We start from the raw sequence: 24146 nt of genomic DNA on the forward strand, positions 1-24146 counted from the left end.
AAAAAGAGAAGGAAGGAAGGAAGGAAGGAAGGAAGGAAGGAAGGAAGGAAGGAAGGAAGGAAGGAAGGAAGGAAGGAAAGAAGGGAGGGAGGGAGGGAGGGAGGAAGGAAGGAACGTACAGAATACCCAAGATACAGTCCACAGAACTCAGAAAGGTCAACAAGCTGAAGGGCCCAAGCGAGGATGCCTCAATCCCACTTGGGAGGGAGTAGAAAGCAATCACAAGGTAGGAAAGTGGACTGGCAGTGGGGTGGAGGCAGGCAGGAGGAAGAGGGGAACCTGATCTGGTATTGGGTGAGGGAAAAGGACTGAAGCCCTGAAGGCCAGCAGAAAGAATGGAAACAGGCAACCTCTGGAGGTAGGAGGTTGGGGAGACGCTCCAAAATGTACCAGAGACATGGGAGGTGAGAGACTCTCAGTACTCAAAGGGAGGGACCCTAGATGAAATACCCTACAGTGGGGAGAGGGAACTCGTAGAGCCCACATCCAGCAGAAAGACAGAGCATCAAGTAAGGGATGGGGTTGCCATCCCACAGTCAGGCCCCTAACACATATATACAGCAGAGGACTGCTGTCTTTGGGTTCAGTCAGAGAAGATGAACCTAACCCTCAAGAAACTGGAGGCCCCATGGAGTTTAGAGGTCTGGTAGAGTGGGGTAGAGATGGGTGGGTGACTCATGGAGACAGGGGTGCAGGGAGGAGGTGTGGGATGTGGAACAGTCAGAGGGCAGACTAGGAGGGGAATAAACTCTGGAGTGTAAAATAAATAAATAAATAAATAAATAAATAAATAAATTTTTAAAAAGGTATGAGAAGGCCAGGGAGAAGGAACAAAGTGTGGCATCTGAGGCTCAGCCCCACCCACCCACCAAATGAATATATGTAATCTCTCTCTCTCTCTCTCTCTCTCTCTCTCTCTCTCTCTCTGTGTGTGTGTGTGTGTGTGTGTGTGTTTTACTTGTGTAAAAGACTTTTTTCTTTTCTGTTCTTTTCTCTCTAATTCATGAAGAGTTAATGAGTTCCAAGCCTCTTGCCTGGCCAGCTAGAAGACCCTGAGCCAGAGAGAAAAGAAACCAGTGCTTTGTGGCACAAAATAGTAAAAGAAAACAGTGCTTATTAGCACAAAATAATAAGATAATAAGGCCAGAGATCATCAGTCTATGAACTTCTGATGTTGTGTCTCACTTCAGCCTATTCCCTAAAGGCTGGGTAGGCACCTGTCATGTCCTACACCAAGATTTTGATCTACGCATATAATAACATGGCCAGAAAAATGTTTACACGATGCATAAATATTACTTCCCTAGTTTTGATACTGTATTACGCGTATAAAACGGAAATCAATATCTATACTGCTAAAGCACTCCATGCCATATTTCCAACTTCCTGTGAATCTATAATTATTCTGAAATAAAATCATTGTAGATGTGTTAAGGAAAGACATGGAACATATAATAAAAATATGAGCCAAGTATCTAAGAGCAAACTGCATGGGTCTGTAATGAAAACTAAAGCAAGTAGAATTAAAAACTGATTAGAAAAGACTTGGAAATATGGCAGCAGAAAATATCTCGAAAGACCTCACAGAGCATAAAAAAGGGTAAGAGGAAAGTACAAGAAGCACCCGTGGCATTAGTGAGGGAAAGGGAAGAAGCATCCATGGGCATTAACTAGTGGGGCAAAGTCAAGCTGCTGGTTCACATGTATCTGCCAAATTTGAAAAAAGGATGGGAGGCATAGAAACAAGGAGTTTAGAGAAAATATGGTCAAAATATTTCCTACTATAAACATAACAACCTGAGAATTTTAACAAATCCCATGATAGATTAAATATTTCTTACATTCTAAGAGACTATAACTTTTGCTGGACACCTGGTAACCAGAAATCACTTTAAGGTCACTGACCACTAAAGACTGCTATGCTACTGTATACTCTGTCTTTAAGGGACAATGTAACAACCTTACTTGCCTTACTTGCCAGGTAATTAACTTTTACAAGCTAAGCTACAGCTTAGCTGTAATCTTAAAGAGTACACTCTTCCATGCCCCTGACTCAGAGTAATGCATGTATGTCAAATAATTGCTGAAAGCAGCAAATATAGAGGCTGAAAGCAACCAGGCAAAATCCACCATAAATGCTGAACATCTGTGGACAATGGCTAGTCAACAATGATGCTTATAGAACTGTATTTTGTCTGGATCAGTTGGAATCAGTTGGAGCCAGTGACTCAATCCCGTGGGAAACTCTATTAAAGATTTCTTTGAAGTATTACATCCCTTCCCATCATGAGATACTTTTTGTGCTGTTCAATATATTATGTACTCTTTCAATGCCCCCAATCCAGAGGTATGCAAAGCCCTTTGTTAGGGACAGAGACACACAGATTGAACACTTTTAGGCAGGTAATTATTCATACTCAAACAACAGAGAGAACAGGGAAGGCATGGGGATCATGGAGAAGAAAATTCAAATCTGGACTGCTTTTGGTTAAATGACACTAAATAGAGGTTATTTTATTTTATTTTATTTTTGTTGAATAAGACATTAACACATTATTGGTGACTTTAAGTTAAGCTTTATTGCAGTGAATGCATTAAGAGTATACAATAAAAGAACAAGCAGGTTTTAAGTTTATATTCCCCCAGATACCCAGTGATGGTGCCATCTGCCTCATGAAAGGAAGTTGGTGAGATCCCAGCTTCCAACCCAACAATTCTCTTTTCCATCTCCACATTGCGACTATTGAGTGTGTGAGGACACTGGTCTACCTGACCACAGTAAACTGTCCCAGAGTCTTCAAGTGGGGAGATGCTGACTCTAGCTTGCAAATGACCAACAAGTCACTGACAGGATGCTCTTCCTGACAGTTTTGAGTACACAACATTTTGTATCTGATTGACTCTTGAAACTTTCAAAGGTTTAACTTGGAAGCTAGCATGCTCGAATCATTGCTCAAAATGGTGTTAGAACTATCTGAACAAACTGTCACACACTATCTGAATATTCTCAAAGGTAAATCAAATGCTTATCTTCCTAACATACAAGTAAGTAACTGAAACTGTCAAAGTAACTCAAATTCCTATCTGGATAAACATAGGAGCAAATAATATTAGTTTTAGTGAAAATAACGTGGCAGGAGTAGGGTGGGGTGGAGAAGGTAGATAAAGGTATTCTGTGGTGTGAATGCAGTAGAAAAATGGCTTGCCATTTCTGGCAACAATGGAAAATATCGGATTACTGTTGAATTTTATTGTTCTGAAGTCATGTACTTCTTGTTTTATTACTCGGAATTACTGTATACCTTAAAATCAATATAATACAATGTTGCTCATATTTTCCAATATTATTTTCTTATTTGCTTTTAACTTGTGCATCTTAATTAATATCATGTTAGATTTGGTGGACCATGATTTATAAGCTCTTGCTAAAATATGTAGGCTTTGGAGTACTTACTAAATCAGTTCCATACTAATAGTCACTACATTAAGTAACAAGAAATATTGTATTACCACATGAAAGCATATTATTTGAAAACATTATCCAGGAAAGAGATGTCTGTCTTTTTAAGGGGCAGACAGATTCCTCAGCAACAGTAATTATAGTGCTGTAATTATTCTAACAATGTTTCTACTGTTTTCTCCTCCTCCTCCTCCTCCTCCTCCTCCTCCTCCGCCAAACAAGTTCCAGTGTCATCTTCTGGCTTTGAGCTGCCAAGGAGTCTGGAGATGCTACCCTCTCCTGGCTGTCCCTGTACTCTGACTCAGCTTCCCTCCTGAAGAGGGAAGAGTGTTAAGAGTATAAGGAAATAAAAGAAAAAGGAGGAGGTACAAAAACAAATTACAGAACAGTGACAACCATAATATAAAAGTCTATGGAGTATGATCTTTAGATTTTGATGTAGAATTACTTTTATAAATTTAATTTTAAAAAATTGTGAATTTCGTACTTGAATACTGTATCTGCATAATTTCCCCCTTTTCTTCTCCTCTTATATCTCTCATATTAACGTATGTATGTATGTATATACATATATACTTACATGCATACATACATACTTACATATGGACACACAATGATGATTATTCTTGGTTGTCAACTTGACTACATTTAGATTTAAAATGTCCAAAAATACAAGGCATATCTATGAGGGAATTTTGTTTAATTTGAAGTAGATAGATAACTTCTAAATCCGGATCTTTGAGGCAGGAAGACACACTCCTTTAATCTGGATCTTGAAGCAGAAAAATGTATCTTTAATCTGGGCCACAACCTTTGCTAGCAGCCTATGTTAGGACATGAAAGAAGGAAGCTTTTGCTCTTTGCCTGCTTTCCTTTAACCAGCTAGCAAGTCCATTCCTTCACTGGAATTAGAGTCTACTTCTTTGGAATTTTAGCATCTACTGTAGACCAGCCAAGACAACTGACAGAGCAACTTCTGGATTCTTGGACTTTTTGTTCACAGTCAATGTTTGATTAGTTGGACTGCAGCTTGAAAGTCATTCTAATAAATCCCCTTTATATATTCATTCTATAAGTGATTATACTAGAGAACCCTGATTAATATATATATATACTTACATGCTTATATACATTTTAGTGTGGATGGTACACTGGTCCAGCTCTGACCACTTATGACTAGGTAATCTATTAGTCAGTTCATCCCTGGAGAAGAGTGATTGATTCTCTCTCCCCATTTTAGGGGGTATTAATTGTCAATAGTTCATCATCTAGGGGTGGGGCCTTGTAAGGATTCCCCCATCAACATTGGGATATGTCTTAGTTAGGCTTTCTTTCCTATTTTAAAATATCATGGCCAAAAGCAACTTGGGAAGAAATGTGTTTATTTTCATTTACAACTCTCAGTTCATACTCCTTCACTGAGGGAAGTCAAGGTAGGGGCTCACAATAGGAACCTGGAGAAATGACGTGAAATAGACCATGGAAAATGCTGCATACCAGCGTGCTTTCTTACAAACTCAGGCCCAGCTGTTCAGGGTTGGTACCACTGACAGTGGGATGGGCCCTTCTATATCAACCATTAATCAAGAAGTCATTCAGACTTGCCTGTAAGTCAATCTTATAAAGGAAATTTCTTAATGGAGAGTCTTACCAAATTACTTTAGCCTCTTAAGTTGACATAAAACTAACAAGAACAGCTTGACAACTAATATGATTTTTCACTTATTTGGGAGAATATTTTTAATATTTCATGAGTGCAATCTTTCCTTTTATGTGTTGAAAACACTACCTTGAAACAGATGTCCCATTCTGGTCCTCTGGTTCTCACAATCTTTTTAGCTCTGTTTCTGTGATAGTCCCTGAGTCTTAATTATGAAGGTTGTGTTGTATATGTATCAGTTGGGGTTGGGCACCCCACGATCAGTGATCTCTACATTTTAACTAGCTGTGGCTTTCTATAATAAAAATGAAGTTCCTCCCTGAATTTCATTTCATACATGTTGTATACAGTGTAAAATTCCATTAGAAAATGAAATTTTAGAAGGATTTGAATACTCCCTGCCAGAAAGGTTTACAACAGAGAAGAAAAAACTTAAGAACACACATGCAGGGAATGGAATTAAAGACAATATACTCATATCTATTGTCAATCTCCAAGTGTCAACAATGATCTACTTAATCTTGAGTGAAGACAAAGGAGAAACTCAAAAAACACCAGAGAAAGGAAGTTAGACATTTTTATCCTGAAGATAAAAAGACTGAATATCTTATAACATAATACAAGAAAACGAGAAGAAAGAATGAGTGTCCTGTTATCAGGATGGTATTGCCACCATAGCCTGACATAGAAAGATAACAGGGAGACTACAGGGGAAATAAGACTTAAGCAAGTCACAAAAAAGTAAAACACAACATTTAAACTTGTATTTTAAGTTACAAAAAGCATAATTTACAAACAGAAATATAAGGATAAATTTCAGAACCACTAACAGTGCAATGTACCTATCAATTGTAAAAAAAAAGGATGAACTGGAGGCAGATGGTTAACACATGAAATCTCAGTATTATGTGAATGGAGGCAAAAGCAGGATCTGCCTGCACTATATAGGGAGGTTACAGACAGCCTGAGGCAGCTTGCTTCAAGATAAGCAAGAAAATAGAGGTGTGGATATACAGCTCAGTGGTAGAGTGTAGAGTGCTTATTATACTGTGTAAATTTCTGGGTTCAATTCCTAGCACCATTGGGGAAAGAGGAGCTAAAGTATGTACAACAAAGAGACACTTTTTTAAAGTAGACATGGCAGAAAAAAATGTATTTAAAAATCACAAAGTGGGTATATTTAAGAATGTTTAAACTTTGAAGCCAAAATTAAGACATTGCTACAAGGACTAAGACAACAACAACAAAATAAGTTGCGTAATATACCAGAATTAAGGTGCACCTGTCATCTTCTCTGCAGTACAAAGGCCTACATAGCAATAGGTGCAAAACCTTGAGGGAAAATATAAACAAATGTCCATATTAATTTTTTGTTGCTTCACTTTCTTTGGGGGAAGCTAAATATGAAAGCATGCCTTCACTCATACAACTATGCTTCCTCCCTGAAAAAAAAAATCATACTAAAAACATTCTACCCTGTGAATAAATACATCAAAATTTAGAACTAAACATGAGTGTGGATGGGTGCTAGAGATATATGTCGGTTAGTAAAACTTTTCCTTTTGAGCATTAGGTATGGTGGTGTGCTTAGATCACTTCTGAGGAATGACATTAAAAGTTGACTTCTGGCCTTCATATGCACACACTTGCATACACCCACACTTTTATACACTCATAGGAACATGCATGTGCACACAAAGATACACACAACCCAAAATGAACTAAAATTGGGGATTCTGAATAAAAACAAGTTGGTATTGGGCACTAGTGTCCAGGAAAGCCAAATGAGGCTAATTTTGGCACATCTCTAACACTTTGTGCCTCATTTGATAGTGGAACATGAGCTTTCAAGCCATAATGAATGATCCACAGTCAGCATGGACTCTTGAGATGACTTATAACCATAAAACAATGTTTAGGAGTCCACTCCAGGATCTGATAATAATGCAGAAATACTGTTCAAATGTATTTTAGACAAAATCTTCCCATGTAACCTTCACTGGTCAGTAGACTAGGTATATAAATCAGGGCCAACCTTTCAACCTCTTCTTTCTTAGTGCTATAATCACGGCTGTGCTACTACATCCTATTGATGATTCTTTTTTATTTTTATTTGAAAAGATTGATCGATCTTCCTCAAAGTAAATAATTACTCATTTCCAGCCCATGCCCTATTAATGATGCCCCTTTCTTGTCTTTAGGAAATGGTATTTCATTAAACACAGCTGCCCCTTGGAGAATTACCACAACAGTCCCTATCTATGTATTCAATTCAATCATGGATCAAGTATATTCAGGGAAAATTACAGATGTATAGAACACAGAAATGTTCCCCCTTGTTATTTTTCCATAAATAATATACTACAATAACTACTCAAATGACATTAACTTAGTACTGAGCATTCTTAACATTCTAGAGGTGACAGAGGATTTTGGAAGGACTTAGATTAAGTGAACGTCCTAAGTTACATTATAAAAGAATGTGAGCATCCCTGGAGTGTATTAGTCATAGCTGGCCCTGAAATCAGTCCCCCATTAAAATGGATATATGGTGGTATTACAAAGACATAAGTAAATGCACAGAGATATAAAGGTGACCATCTTTCTGGGTTTTAGATTGCAGAGATGGTACTGGTTCCTTTAAATCTGTTTTCCAATAATTATATTTAGATGCAGGGCTTTTAAAGAGTTAATAAAAATCGACAACATAGTTAACAACTTTGAATATATGACATTAATTTGAAAATATACACAAAATTTTGTAGCAGTCTATATTAATTCTCTGATTTAAAAAAAAGACTGACTTTGTTAAAAAGATTAGTATCAGAAATGTGAATCGTTCAATAATGGACTTACAAATAATAGAAGGAGAAATAAATAAGACGAGGAAGGAAAGACTAGCCAGGCTATACGAGCAAGATAAACATATAAATGACCATTCCTCTTCAATGCTACCTACACAGCTCTTTGGTTACAGAACACATCCATCACTAAATTTGAAGATTTTAAACTTGTCTCTGAAAGATCATATCCTTTCATGTTGTCTTTAAATTTTACTTTCCAGGGCATTACTAAAGTAAATTTCTAAAAAGCTCATACTCCCCCACTGTGGCCAGATGTGTAAGTCATACTTGAAATAGATTTGATTACAGGTTTTGGGAGACTTCTTTATTCCACTGTATTTAAAGATGCTGGTGTTAAGTGTTTTTTTCTTTTTCCTTTCTCAGCCCATGTGTCTGTTGGTCTTAGAATGTCCCTACATTTGAGAAAAACTTGATGAATTCTTACCAAATTATGTACAGGAATTCTCATAGGTTTTTACTCAGTTCCACCTTCAAGCTTTGCATGTGAAATGCAACATGATAAATTGTAGCTAGCATTTGCTACAATTCTTTGTCTTTTGTCCACTCTTCTCTACTCCTTTTCCACCCTTTCAACCCCCTAACACAAGATAGGAGAGAAAAAAAGGATTGAGGGAAAGGGGATAATGTTTTCCTAAGACTACTTTCTGCTGGGTATAGAGTTCCTTTAGGTAAATTTGATCTTTGCTATCAGGATATCGATTTTTTTTTCTTCTTGTTTTTTCTCCTTTGCCCACAACTATTTAATAAAACACAACCAACAGCAACCAACCAACAACCAATAACCTACCCTGCCTCTCAGTGGCCCTAGCTGATAATTTCACAGAAAAAAATGTGTGCTTTTATATGGGAATTTATTAATGATTTTTAAAGGAAATAGAATGAAATCTTACTTTTCCTTTTTATTCTTAAAAATTTGCATTCCATAGAAACAAAATATTTCAACACAAATTTCTATGGTAAGAAAAATTGAAAATTTGGGTCAGTAAAGTAGTTCATTGCGTCAAGGTTTTTGCTGTAATACATGGTGACCTGAGCTTGACCTCTGAGACCCACAGGGTGGAACTGACTTCTGAAAAAATTGTCCTCTAATCTCTATACACACATTGTCATATCTGTGACCTATATACACATACACACACACACACACACACACACACACACACTGAATAAATGTTAAAATGTAATAAAAGGAAATATTTAGACTGGATAGATGGCTCAGTGGTTAAGAGCACTGGTTGCCCTTCCAGAGGTCCTGAGTTCAATTCCCAGCAACAACATGGTGGCTTACAACCATCTGTAATGGAACCCAACACCCTCTTGTGCTGTGCCTGAAGATAGTTACAGTGTACTCATAAAATAAGTAAATAATTCTTTAAAAATACCAGAAATACTCTGAAGTACATTTTCATAGACATTGGTAGAAAGTTGAAAAGAAAACATTACAGCCTCCTTATATACTGAATGTTCCAGAACTGCAGATAATGAGAAGGAAGACAGTCTCAATTTACAAAAATACCTGCTCAATGTTGATAATGAAAATAAAAAATAAGAGCCACTTTACGTTTTTAATATATCCAGTCTTTTGGGCCAATAGTCACTAACAATGGGAAGTGAGACAATTTCTTGTAAGTAAAAATGATAAGGTCCACTGAGAATATCCACCATAGCAGAAGACAGGGTGCAATGCTTCCCAAAAGTTTTGTGTGAACAACTAGCAATGAATCACTTCCATTACTATAAAACTCTTCTCCAAAAGAATAACTCTCAAGGGTTAGTAAATTCAGCCCTCTAAAACTCATTTAAAAAGACAGAAATGCAAACCCAGTATCCTTTGGAGAACAAAATGATCACAGGACACTCCATAGTTAAATAGGTCAGCACTGGTAGCTCATAATGATTTTTCCATCAGTCAAAGCAGAAATTCAGAAGAACAAAACACACACACATACATACATACACACACACACATACACACACACACACACACACACACACACACACACACACACACACCTCAAAACAAGGAGATGTTTTCTAACAGTGTCTCCACTGAACTGATGCAGATAAAAATAGTTCTTTTGTTTTTGTCTCCAACACTGAATGACCTATTAATCTAGGCTATCACTCCTCTCCTTTCATGGTGCACTCACATGAAAACATATGTCCCCTCCTGCCATTGCACTAAGCTTCCTTCAATATTTGCAATGCTCACCAACAAAACAAAAATTCCCAAGTCTTACAGTAAGACATATGTCTTAGTCAGGGTTTCTATTCCTGCCCAACATCATGACCAAGAAGCAAGTTGGGGAGGAAAGGGTTTATTTGGCTTACATTTCCATACTGCTGTTGATCACCAAAGGATGCAGGACTGGAACTCAAGCAGGTCAGAAAGCAGGAGCTGATGCAGAAGCCATGGAGGGAAATTCTTTACTGGTTTGCTTCCCCTGGCTTGCTCAGCTTGCTCTCTTATAGAACCAAGACTACCAGTCTAGAGATGGCACCACCCAAAAGGGGACCTCCCCCCTTGATCACTAATTGAGAAAATGCCTTACAGCTGGATCTCATGGAGGCATTTCCCCAACTGAAGCTCCTTTCTCTGTGGTAACTCCAGCTGTCAAGTTGACACAAAACTAACCAGTACAACATCCAAAACTGTGCTCTGTTTCTGTACTGAAATTGTCTAAAACTGTTCCATTCTGAGGATTACTATGGAGATTTTATTTTCATGATTTCCCATTAACATTCTTGATCAAAGCATAGTTAAAGTTAAGTTTTTCAAGATTGGGAATGTAGCTCAGAGGGTAAATGTAGGGGTGGTTCTGATGCTAAGGTTCTGTTCCCCAACAGGTTCTTCATCTATCAGTAAAGATTCCATAGGCAAATTGCTGGGCAGAAGGAATAGGCAGGACTTCCAGGTCCCTTCAGGCAAGCCAGCAGACAGAAGAAGAGGAGAGAGAAGGAGTGTTCTTCCATGCTTACAGAGGGAGAAAAGAGAACAAGCCATGTGAGATCTCTAGTGGAGTAGCTATGAGGTGTTTTTCCAGGAGAGAGGTTGGGGTTACAGCTGGGACTACAGGCAACTGAGTAACTGAAGCTAGGGCAGATTAAGAAGTGATGAGCTAAAATTATTGGGAAGGGCACATGAGCCACAGTACATTAATAATGTCCAGCAATTGAGCCATAAGTCAGGTTGAAATTGGACAACATGTGTGTCTGTGGTCTTTATCTGCAGATCTAATATTCTCTGGGTGGGGGCTGGTAGCAGGGGCCCATTCCTGAAGCTTAGGCAGAATACCGAAAGCTACATACAACAGATAAAATCACTTGCTATGCAAGCATGAAGACTTGAGTTCAAGTCCCCAGAACTCACTAAAAGCTTGATCTACAATGTGTGTGTCTACAGGGAGATAAGAGGCAGAGACAGGAGAATCACTAGAAATTTCTGGCTCAGCTAACCTTGTGTACATAACATAGAAATAACAGAGAACCTGAATAAAAGCTGAAGGCAACTGACCTCTGACCTCCAAACCTATTTACATGGATACATGTGCACCCATGGCACTCACATTTACAAACATAATTGCATGCTCACACATACAACATAGTACAAAGACATAAAAATCCTCCCTAAATTTGCCAATTGTCAAGTAAGTATACCTTATTATTTAATATTGAAAAACAGAATTCATAATTTTGAAAGCATCACAAAGAAAATGGTAATAAGTATGCAGAAATTACCTCATCAGATCCTTTCTTTTCTCCTGGTTTAGAAGATGATCCAATATTCTTTTCATTAAGATGCTAAAAATATAGAAGAAAAATAGATGATATTTAATATAGGAAAGTGATTTAAGACAACTGCCTCTTTAATTCAAAAGGATAAATGTATAAAAAGGAAAACAACAACAATGAATACCAAAACAAGAAAACAAAAAGAAACAAGCACCCTTTTCATGTTTCCCTAGAGAAAACTGGGAAGTCTCAATTAGTCAGAGGATCTAAAAATTAAAGGATCAGACAGATATTAATTTTGGAGCCAGGAAATCAGTCTATAATTAACCAGATGCAAAGGTAACAGTAAGGGCATTTTTGGCATCTCATCCCCTTTACAGTACCTAATGGATTTCTGAAGCCCAAATTACTAGACTGGGAGATATCTGCTTATCATTAAGATGAGATCTTTTAAGGATCATGCTGTGTCTGAAGCCATTCTTAAGCATTAGTTCATCATGGGAACAAGCAAGTTGTTATGTGATAAGGACAGAGGTCTACAACATTCTAGGTCAGCCATCAGTTTCAACAAGTCTGAATTCTCTTAGAGTTCTTCCATTCAATATTTACCAACACAGAATGATAAAGTGTGAAGGAAAATCTATGCATCCAAGTGCTCCTATTTATGTTTTTACATTTTAATTATGTTCATGAATAGAATCATTATCTTTCTAGAAAATAAGGATTGCATAGACAATCAAGATAGATATAAGTATTTTTAGTAATTTATTTATTTATGTGCATCAGTGTTTTATCTGCATGCATGACTGTGTGAGATTGTCATATCCTCTGGAACTGGAGTTACAGCTGTGAGCTGCCATGTAGTGCTGGGAACGGAACCTGGTCCTCTGGAAGAGGTCACTGTTCTTAAACTGCTGAGAAGATATAAGTATTTTTATAAGGAACACTGATCATATGCTCATTTGCCTTGACAATAAGGTAAAATAAGTCTATTCAATTTCCTCTATTGATCATCTTCTTGAGAAAAATAATATTTTTATGCTCTTTGGAAGAGGAAACAAAGGATTATTAATTTCTTACATACTTGAGAAGTGGTAGACACTGGGAAAAATAAAAGACAAAGGAGTCAAATATAAAACAACTGATAGTTCTCTGTTGGTTTCAATCCTCACTATCCTTATTGAAACCAAACTATTAGGGCTAAAGATAGCTCCATGATTAAGAGCACTGGCTGCTCTTCCAGAGGATATTGGTTTGGTTACCAGTGCTCACATGGTAGCCTACAATCATCTCTAACTCCAGTTTAAGGGGAAATCACTCTTCTGTCCTCCTTGAGCACCAGCCTTATACTTGGTGCATAGACATACAAATAAAACACTTATACACATAAAATAATAAAATAAAAAATTAACCAAGTTTGAAAGTAATATTTTATTTTCTAGGGCAAAAATCATAACATGGAAGTGTAGGCAAGTTATGTAAAATAAGAAGAGTAATAGTAGTGATAATAGTAATAATTTTGTATTGTCAACACGGTATTTTATGCCTCTTACTTGACAAAAATGATCTATGTAGTTTTCTGAATGAGAAAATAAAGTATAATAGCAATTTGGTGTTGTTTAGGACACATATACACTAGTAAATGTGAGTAAATGTTAAATAGTCACAAAGCAAGATTTTTACTTCAAGGCTGTTGTTTCCCACTTTAGCATGCTAGACAACATTAGGTAATATTGCCCTTACTCATATCCGTAGATATTAGAGGAAAAAGAAAATGACCAAGATGTCATGCCAGGAATACTTCCTTAACTGTATTTTATACACATAACTTTTAGTGAAATGCTTTAACGAATTCAAACTTCCTCTCCTACAGAAGTACTCACAGGGACAAGTGAAGGGAATCCACTGAAATGAGCCATATAGAAACAGTTTCATAAAAAAAAAAAAAATTTCACACCAGCATTTCCTGTCCAAGTCTAAGCCAAGGAATATATCTCCCTATCTGCACAACAGCCTATCTCTACATAATAGTTTGATAGGAAACAAACTATCACTTAGATGTCACTTACTCATTGATGACTTCCTAAATACACACATTGTCTTTTTTTTTTAATTGGATATTTTCTTTATTTACATTTCAAATGTTATCCCCTTTCCTGTCCCCCACCCCTGAAATCCCTTATCCTATTCCCCCAACCCCTGCTTCCTTGAGGGTATTCCACCACCCACCCACCCACTCCAGCCTCCTCGCTCTGGCATTCCCCTACACTGGGGCACTGAGCCTTCACAGGACCAAGGGTCTCTCCTCCTATTGATGTCCAACAAGACCATCCTCTGCTACATATTCAACATGTATATGTACATGGGTTCCTCCATGTCTATCTAATCTTTGGTTGGAGGTTTAGTCCCTGGGAGCTCTGAGGGGTCTGGTTGTTTTGGTATTGTTTTTCTTCCTATGGGGTTGCAAACCTCTTTAACTCCTTCAGTCCTTTCTCTAACTTCTCCACTGGGGACCCCATGCTCAACCCAATGGTTGGCTGCAAGCATCCACTTCTGTATTTGTCAGGTTCTGGCAAAGCCTCTCAGGAGACAGCTATATCAGACTTCTGTCAGCAAGTACTCGTTGGCATCCATAATAGTGCCTGGGTTTGGTGACTGTATATTGGATGGAGCCCCAAGTAGGGCAGTCTCTACATGGCCTTTCCTTCAATCTCTGCTCCACACTTTGTCTCTGTAACTCCTTACATGAGTATTTTGTTACTCCTTCTAAGAAGAACCGAAGGACTGAAGGACCCACACGTTGGTCTTCCTTCTTCTTGAGTTTGTGGTCTGTGAATTGTATCTTGGGTAATCAAAGCTTTTGGGCTAATATCCTCTTCTCACTGAGTGCATACCATGTGTGTCCTTTTGTGATTGTGTTACCTCACTCAGGATGATATTTTCTAGTTCCATCCATTTGCCTGTGAATTTCATGAAGTCATTGTTTTTAACATCTGTGTACTCCATTGTGTAAATGTACCACATTTTCTGTATCCATTCCTCCATTGAAGGACATCTGGGTTCTTTCCAGCTTCTGGCTATTATAAATGAGGCTGCTATGAACATAGTGGAGCATGTGTTCTTGTTATGACACATTGCCTTTCTAATCAGAGAGAAATTACATTCTCTCTTTCCTTGGACATGGGATGAAACTGAGTAACAATGCTTGCTTAAATGCTTTAATTTCCATAAACTTGTAAAAACCCCCGCTCTTTTTAGATCACTAAAATAGGTAAAGAAGGAAGGCTGAGAAAATAGGTTGAAAAATTAAGGGGTCATGTGCAAATTGGTATTTTTCAAAAGAAAAAAAAAAACAAAACAAAACCTTAGAGATCTGTGCTTGTATGTGCTCTGCTTCATAAAATGAGATTATTCAGCAAGCAATCAAAAGGATTAAGATGTAAAGCTACCTTTGCTTTAAACAGGCTTTGCACCAAACAGTGGTTTCCTTCCTCACAACCTCTGTTGGTATTACCAGAGATCTTCCCAGGTTACTTCTTAGAATAGATCATCTCAATCTGGGTTTGGTCAATAAGAAGTAACTACTGGCTGGGTGAGAACCTAGAGCAGCAACTCTCAATTTGTGGGTTGCGACCCCTTTGGGGGCATCTAAGGTCCCTTTCATGGGGGTGCCACAGACCATCAAAAAACAAAGATATTTACATTGCAATTCATATCAGTAGAAAAATCACTGTTGGAGAATCAACAAAACATGAGAAGCTATTAAAGTACTGCTGAGTTAGGAAAGTTGAGAACCATTGATATAGGATCTAGAGTGATATGAATGGGTGGGGTCACACACACACACACACACACACACACACACACACACACACACACACACATCTACTCTTCTCTCTGATCTTGGAGTTTTTCTAGGATAGCAGGCCAAAAGAATTGTTATTTTGGCTTTTACAAGGTAACCCTGCAAGTCCTCCTGGCTAGGGCTGCAGATCTCATAACTTCTATGGTTTGGTTGCCTTGTCCTTCTCTGCTGGTTTTCCAATCGTATCTATTGCCTGGGTAGCCTATTTCCTATCTTCCTATCTGCAGATACACAAATGCTCAGAATCACTTTCATCTCTTAGCTAACAGTGAAAAACTGACTAAATAGAAATCCAAAGGCCATGTGCTCTTGGGAAAATAATTCAACCTTTCAGTTTCTCCTTGTTTAATAGAGAGTGGCAACTACCCCAATAGCTAGTGTGTTTTCAATGTTAAAGTGTAAACTGACCCGACTCTGTTTTCCTACCCTGGCTAATACCTTTTATTAAGAGTTACTGAAAAAGACACTATAATATTGCAGAAAGAATGAGGTCTTACAATTGTCTAAGTCCATGTTTCTTTCTGCACTGTCAAGGAGAATAAAGCCAACAACAATAAAGAAGAGAGGCAAGCCACAGAGACAAAGCTGGTCTTAAAGAATACAAAATGGTTCCATAGCTCTCTTTTCCCTTTGATATCAGTCTGATTTCATGAAATGAATGAGAACTAAGTGTAGATATGAAAGTTTCATTTTCTAAGTCAAAAGTTTAGTTTCTGGAAAGTATTTGCTTAATGTTCTATCATATCACTGTGATTGTCTCACTCCAAATTCCCCCAGAGAGGGGGAAAAACATACATAGAATGAAAATCCCTTCTTTTCAACAGTCTACAATTTGGCTATATGTGTAACTTATTGGCAATTCACATCCATTTAAAAACTTTGTGTGGAAGTAGAATCTGGAGATAGACTGACACAATTAATGATGCCAGTTGATTTGTGGGTGTTAATTTTGCCCTTTATCTTCTGCTCATATGAAAAGTTTTCAAAAAGTTTTGAAAATTTTAAGTGACTGTTATCTCAAGAATGTTTCTCCCACAGAATCACCCAAAGGTAAAATCATATGTGGTATATGAGGTATATGGGGTTTATTAGTCAGGGAAACGAAAAATAAGTGAATGTCCACTACAATCTTGGTGTCGTGGGAACAAAATAAATATTGTAAGAGAATGTGGACAGTGAGATACTCAATAGGTAAAGGTGCATGGCTCCACCAAGCTCGACAGAGGAGTTTGACTCGTGGAACCCACATGGCAGCTAGGGGAGAACTAGGTGCACCAGCTGTTCTCTGACTTTCACATGCACATTATGCCATACTGAACCTGCCTCCCTCCCAATACACACACACACACACACACACACACACACACACACTACTCCTGAATAAACTGGTTCTTCATCCAAAGTGGTAACTTATACAACCAAGATTCTTTACTGAATGGAACAGTTTTTAAAATTTTTATTAACTAATGAGACTCTTTTCCAATTTATGATAGTCATAGTATTTCTTAATAAGTTTTCATAAAAGGAAAATGAAACAACTTGAGGAACAAAACTTTATTGTCATGCTAATTAGATTTGGGTCTTAAAAATATTCTGAAGTGGGGAAATACAAGTTTGACTGAGACACCCTGCTGGTGCTGATATAGCCTGCTTAGAACTGACTACCAGTTGTCTGTCCACCTTCAACTCTCAAATAACCACCCTCAGTTTCCAACCCAGAGAGCCACACCACTCTTTGAAAACCACTTGAATAATATAATTAACTTTCTGAGAAGTTTTAAAACTGATTAAAGAACAATATCATCATATGTTACTCAGTTTAAAAGGCTTTTATGCAATGGAAAAATGCTCCATTCGGGGACTGCCAACCAAAAAAAAATGTGACATTTGACCTCTTTATTCTTGTTGCCTTAAATACTATAGCCTTTGTGCAGACCTCATAATTTTGCCTCCCTCTCCCCAAATCCATTGCAACCAAGTTGTCTGTTTTGCCATGGGAAGTCTGCAACACTTTGTCCAGCCTAGCTGAAATGGTGGAGCCTTCCAAATGATTGAGTACCTTGATTATGTTCTCATTGGGGCTATGAATCTAATTAAACTAAGAAACACCTTTAATTATCACACGACAGTAAAATCAATGTATGACTCAGGAATCTGATTACTTATGTAAGCCAAATATACTAAGTTTTAATAATTATGATGCTCATCAGATATATTCTTTAAAAGAAGCTTTTTAACATTTTATGAAATCAGCTTTTACTATAATCAAAAATATTCAGATGCTGATGGTAATAAGTGTGAAAATGTACAATATTATGTTTCTTTGGTTGGTTTTCCAGGTAACATGCTCTTAAATGACATATATTTACATTACTCTACTTTATTCTGTATAAAGTTAGATCATTCACCTTATTTTTAAAGAATCCTACTGAGTATATTCTAGTTATAGGATCACTAGAAGTATTCTACAAGGATGTGTGTGTGGAAACTGGCTCCAGAAACCTTTAGGGAAATCAAATCCTGCAGACGCTCAAATGGCTTGGAGAAGGATGTGTACAGACTTTGCATACCTTGAAGAAGCAAATTATATATGTATATTTTTGAGAGAAAGTACTACATTTCATTCTCAAAATGATCTGTGATCACTTATAGATAATCTGTAAAGAATACAAACAAACAAACAAAATAAAATAGCATGTTTGCATATAACTTTTTCACTGTACCTGTGTGCTTTATGATACACAATATTAAGGCATACCAATGGTTTTATATTATACTATTTGGGGAATAATGACAAAAGTAATTGATACATGTTCAGTAAAGATTCAATTTTTAAAAATCATTTTTGATTGGTGGCTGAATATGTGATAAAAGGGTTCAACTGAAAACCTTTTATTCATCGGCATGCAAACAAACTACTCATATACAAATTGCACATATAAAAATATGTACACGTATTTTATATATACACAGAATATAGGGAATATATGCATATATATGTGTGTGTGTGTGTGTGTGTGTGTGTGTGTGTGTGTGTGTGTGTGGTAAAAGTTGGCTATGTGAACCATTGGAGAGATTTGTACAAACTTTACATACCTTGAAGAGGTAAATTATTAAAATATATTTTTGAAAGTACTACATTTCATTCTCAAAATGATCTATGATCACTTACAGATAAGCTGTAAAAAAAACACAAACAAACAAGCAAACAAACAAAAAGAAGGTTAGGAACAAGCTCCTAAGAGCTTTTTTCCTACCTGATGCTATTCTACTAGCCAGTGGCAAGTGAAATCTCTGAAATGTGGGAAGTGTGAATTGCGAGATACTGTGAGTATAACATACACAGCACACCAGATTTTTGAGTAATTAACACAAAAAAGAGGTGACTTGTCATTTTTAGCACATGATTACATGCTTAAATGTCACCAAGGATAGAGCCAGTTAATAAAAATTCTATTAACATTAACTTGATTTCTTAAAATATGTTTGTTAATGTGACTGTTAAAATTTTTTAAAGCACTTTGGGTCTCACAGTACTTTTCTCCTAGGGAAAAGCCAAAGCTTGATCACAGGCATGCTGAAAATTATAGAAAGTTAACACCAAACAGGAGTCTTAAATAATAATCCCTAAACTGGCTTTTAATGGATACTGTTGCAGAAACATCCAAGTGTCTAACATGGTTCAATAGGTACTAAAAGCAAAGATGTAAGCTATCATCTAAGTAACCTGGCACAATTTCCTTTAGACAATGCCAAGCTTGGACAGAGAAATCTGATTTTAGTTGAACATCTGCCATCCATATCTGCAGATAATTTAATGGGTGCATTTTGATAGGAATTCTGCAACAATCATGCCTCAAAGTGAACCTTTGCTCTTAGCACATTCATAAAACTACATACAGGAAGAATACCAATATCAACCAACCAGACCCCCAGAGCTCCCAAGGACTAAACCGCCAACCAAAGAGTACACATGGAGGGACTCATGGCTCCAGCTGCATATGTAGCAGATGACAGTCTTGTCTGGCATCAATAGGAGGAGAGGCCCTTGTTCCTGTAGAGGACCAATGCCCCAGTGTAGGGGAATCCTAGGGCAGTGAGGCAGGAGTGGGTGGGTGGGTGGTAGAGTTCCCTCATAGTCCCAGGGGGTGCAGGGATAGGATAGAGGGTTTGCAGAGGAGAAACCAGGAAGTAGGAATAACAGTTGAAATGTGAATAAATAAAATAATCAATAAAAATATATAAAAATGAATAAAACTACATTTAAATAGCAGAGAAAAGTGTAAGGAAGAACATTCATGAAGAAACATCACTGAAAACATGTATGTGTCCTTATGTATATATTTGCTATTTTACAGATATGGAAACACATTTACAAAGACTGACACATTGAAATCATTGCCACTTGAGTTAAGAACGCTACAGCACACCTGAAGGCTAACACGCCTAGAACATCAGTCAGTCTGCACTGCCTATTGTTTAATTCTAACTCGAAGTTTCTGGTTGCAAAGATTATCTGGTTACTGCATCTTTTTCCATACCACCTACTGAGAGGAAGGAAGATTTTGAAATTCTCGCCATAATCAACTTATGACTCTCTGTCACCATAGGGTTTGTGAACTCTTTTGTTATTGTCGTTTTTTTTTTTTTAATGTAATGTTAACACTATGCTTCCTGGTTTCAAAACATTACAAGTTCCAGCTTGATTGGGTATAACACATACTTGGTAGGACAGACGTTCAGTGCACCAACCAAAAGGAACACGTTTGTCCTCTTGTAAAGTAATATAGAGTAGTGAGATATAATCATTTCTCTCTCCCCATCCCCTGCCCCTGAAAATTGATCAGTTGTTCCCTGATGTTTTCTTCTTTTCCATTCTCCACCCTCCTCTTTCGAGTTTGAAACTGCTTGACCATTCATTTCTTTGTAAGTTTTTACCTTTACTTAGCAGTTGAGAAACTAAACCTGGGCTACAGTACCTCTTGTCTACCTATCCAGGTATGTGCTCCAAAGGGCGGAATTAAGGTTTGCTGTCCATTCAATTTGGGAATGCGAACCGAGCTTGGTGCACCTAGCCGCCCAGACTGTACAGCCCAGAGCGCGTCCGCATTCCACTGAAAGGAGAGCCTTCTGCTTCTGCACGAGCTTAATCAGAAGTTCTGCAAGGAGGTCTCACCCAGTCCCTGTCCTTGACCCTCCAACTTCTGGACGTGTTTCCTCTACTTCCCAGAGGAGCGAGGTAAATACACTTCCTTCCCAGTCCTTGCCCCTTCTATTTACCGTCTTGTACCACCAACTTGCGAATGCCATGGCGACAATCCTGACTTGCTCAGCTGGGAACCTCTCGAGAACGCAGAACGTGCACCACGACTACTCTGCTTGGCTGGGACCAGGCTGACACCGCACAGGACACAGCTGCCAGGTGGGAGGGCACAAGGGGAAGGAGCGACAGGGCCCGCCCAAGCTAGCGTGGTTCCGCCCCATCCCAAGGCTAATTAGGAAAGAGGTGTGTGTCAGTTTTTCAGCTGCCACTCCCTAAATGGAGGGCTAGGGTTGGGGGCGCGGGAGTGACTTCACACGGAGGTCAGAATCCTTCTGCCCAGCCACAGGAGTCCACTCCGGAGATTCCAAGTCAACTTTATTCTGCCTCCATGCCCATGCTCACTGCCTGGGTCTCACTAACCCGCTTTGCTCCAGGAGTCCCTCCACCCAACTCTTGGCACTACCCTATTCGGAGAACCTTCAGCCACCTGCTTGCCCGCAGGCATGGAGTTCAGATCTCTTTCCCACTCTGGAAGGTGCAAGGAGGGGCAACGCCCTAGGACTGCGGCGGGACACTCCTGGACTTGGGCTCTTTGCCGCTTGCCCCGCGGCTCTGTCTGGAGTACTACTCACCTCCTGGGTGTGGCGAGTTGCCCCGCCGCGACTGGGCCTGGGAGAGGCGGAAGGCTTCGGACCGGGCTGGGACATTTTTTGGTGAAGCCGCTGCGGACGCAGCCTCCGGGAAAACGCAGCGAAATTGTAGGGGCCGGGGAGGGGGGGGGAGGGCGGGCAGCCACAGCTCGGTACAGGAGGAGCGGGACAGCGCAGCGCAGTGAGGCAGCTTTTCCGATCCAGCCCTGAGCCCGCGCCCAGCTCCGCGTCGCCCAGTTAGGCCCTCCCCTTCCTGCCCCCGGCTCACTGCAAAGAGCAAAACTTCTCAGCAAACCAGAGCTACAATTTAACACTATTTGCTCAGGGTTTGTAAAACAAAACCCTCCCCCAGACTAGTCCCCAAGCTTCAGGGTTCTCAGTGAATCGCAAATAGGGGAAGCTGGAGATTGCAGTTCCCGGGTGGAGTTGTCCAGACCAATCTAGTGATTGTGCAACCAGAGAGCTGGACTGGGGCGTTTCTAAGAATTTGAAAAATTAAACACTTCTCTGCAATCTGTCACTAATTCAAATCTAGTCTAAATCTGAACTATAAATAAGAGAGAAGATCTTGAAAACAAATTGGTCTCTCAGTGTTTGTGTACTTGTGTGTGCGTGTGTGTGTGTTATATCCTGTGTTTGATTATTTATGTAGCCAATTCTGTAAATTTACTAAGGGTTTGCAAGCAGAAGCCTGCCTGTTCTAATGCAAATCAGCAGATAATCACAGATATTAAAGTCATCTTCTTTTCTGGAGCTATGTTTCTGAGGTTGGGTTGGTTTTTGCCTTGGCTTCGTTTTATGCAGTACTTCCTGTTTGGGGGCTGGAAGTGAAATTTAACAACCCTTTTGAGCGCTCATCCAAAGGGTCTGTCAGCCTGCATCTATTTATTGCTGACTGGTGCCAGCCACAGAAAAGCCTGTGCCACCACAATAGCATTATCATTTGTGGTCTTTGTTAACATGCTAGGGAGCTAGGTTTTAGACAGTTGACAAGAGAGAAGCCACATTAAACAACAAGATTTGCCATGCTATAAGGAGCTTGGACAAATAGAATTATGGTTGTTCGGTGTCCCTTCAATTTTAGGGATATGTCTCAACTTCTCAAAAATAAATTAGAAATGTTCTTGGATTATATGCGTTTCTTCTTGAAGTGCTATATGTACAATGTCGCCAGTATTCCGAAGGACAGTCAGCAGTGCAAGAATGCACACATAAAATTGGAACATTTTTGGTGTACAAATTGTCATTGGCAAAAATTGGTTGGTAGCATGCATTGTTTATGTACAGAATGGGGAAAAGTGTTAGAGTGAAAAAAATGCCTTATGTTTTTCAACAGAATATTTAAGAATTGAATTTAAACCAGCTAATTTTGCATTTGTTGAGACTCTTCTATGTAAAGGGAGGAATAGTAAAGAAAAGGATATGCAAAAATTAAACCTGGGACTCCTCTGGTATCCAGGAACTTTCAGGTTATCTGGATTCAGTTGGTTATTGCTTGGGTGGCAATGGGAAATATACAGTACATAAAGGCAAATGTGCTTTAGGAATATGGTGTTTCATGGGTGTTGTTGATTATAGACAAGGAGGGCCTGGTGGTACAGTGTGGACAGAAAGAGGAAAGGTAAGACATTGCAGGAGCTAAAGGGAGTACTCTCATTTCCTTATCTGCTGAAGCTGAGGGTCTCTGTTATTACTTACTGACTAAAATTTGCCACATAATAAGCTAGGTATCAAAATTCATAAAATATAATAATGCTATTTCTCAGGCTTTGCTTGACTCAGTAGTCATTGCTTCCCAGCACATTAATGGCCATGAGTAAATGCTAATGTCAGAAGTTGAAGTATTTCACTTTGTTATTGAGAATTACTGAAACTGTGAAAGGAAGGTCTTCACATGCAGGAATCTTAGAGAATCCCTGCATAGATAAAGGCAGCATTTCCTGTATATTACAACTATTTATTCTTTAAAAAAATGCAGCAGCACTTTCTTGCTAAAGGAGGTATCTGTAACCTATGCTAAGGGGTTGTATAATGCAACAAGATAAACAAAAGAGAAAACACACAGTCATGCAGAGGTCTCCCAAGGGGTGCTGTAGGGTCCAGACAGGGACATCTTGCCTTAGTGGAGAGACTGGTAGTCAACCCAGGAAAGAGACTGCTCTGATCTGTTATTTATCTTGTGCATGGTGCCAGTGAGTGGAGATCCTCTGCAAGGCAGTCTTCATCTTTTATATCCTTTTCATCCTCTCTGATTCAGAAACTTACCACTTTTCATTAGAAAATGGATAAAAATGAGAACAGGAAAGAAATAAAGGAGCTGAGAGGGAACTTTAGGAGCAGAAGGAAACTGATATAACATTAGATTCTAGAAGCCACGACAAGGGGAAATTCCCAAAAATTAGGTTGGCCCAAGATATGGATTATATATGCAAAAGATATATTCCAAAGATTACAACAGGCAAGGAAGAGTTCAGTAGAATCTGACAGCTAAGAGTTTATTTGTATTTGTTTTGTTTGTTTGTTTGTTTGTTTAATTCAGAGAGCAAGTAAAATTAAGAATTCAAGGCACACATCTGAAAGTCCCTTTTCACTTTGGGAATGTTTACTTCTACACCATCTCACATCCCTGCAAAAGCAGCACTGCCAGAAAAC

General features: G+C 38.6%; 1 protein-coding gene across 4 annotated transcripts in view; it reads right to left on the reverse strand.

Annotated features, from left to right (window-relative positions):
• Cast (calpastatin) overlaps positions 1-21623 on the reverse strand; it is a 113574-nt gene extending 91951 nt beyond the window's left edge. For 3 of the 4 annotated variants that reach the window (XM_029543995.1, XM_029543993.1, XM_029543992.1), the window contains exons 1-2: positions 21477-21623; positions 11723-11785 (exon numbers count right to left, since the gene is read on the reverse strand). In XM_029543995.1, coding sequence (XP_029399855.1) covers positions 11723-11785; positions 21477-21551 — 138 coding nt within the window. In that variant the 5' untranslated portion in view covers positions 21552-21623. Of the gene's footprint in view, positions 1-11722; positions 11786-20861; positions 20923-21476 lie in introns of those variants that run through there. The other variant, XM_029543994.1, reaches the window with a different exon arrangement.
• Positions 21624-24146: the final 2523 nt, after the last annotated feature.

This window comes from Mus pahari, chromosome 11 (genome assembly GCF_900095145.1).
Source record: "Mus pahari chromosome 11, PAHARI_EIJ_v1.1, whole genome shotgun sequence".
Classification (NCBI taxonomy): domain Eukaryota; kingdom Metazoa; phylum Chordata; class Mammalia; order Rodentia; family Muridae; genus Mus; species Mus pahari.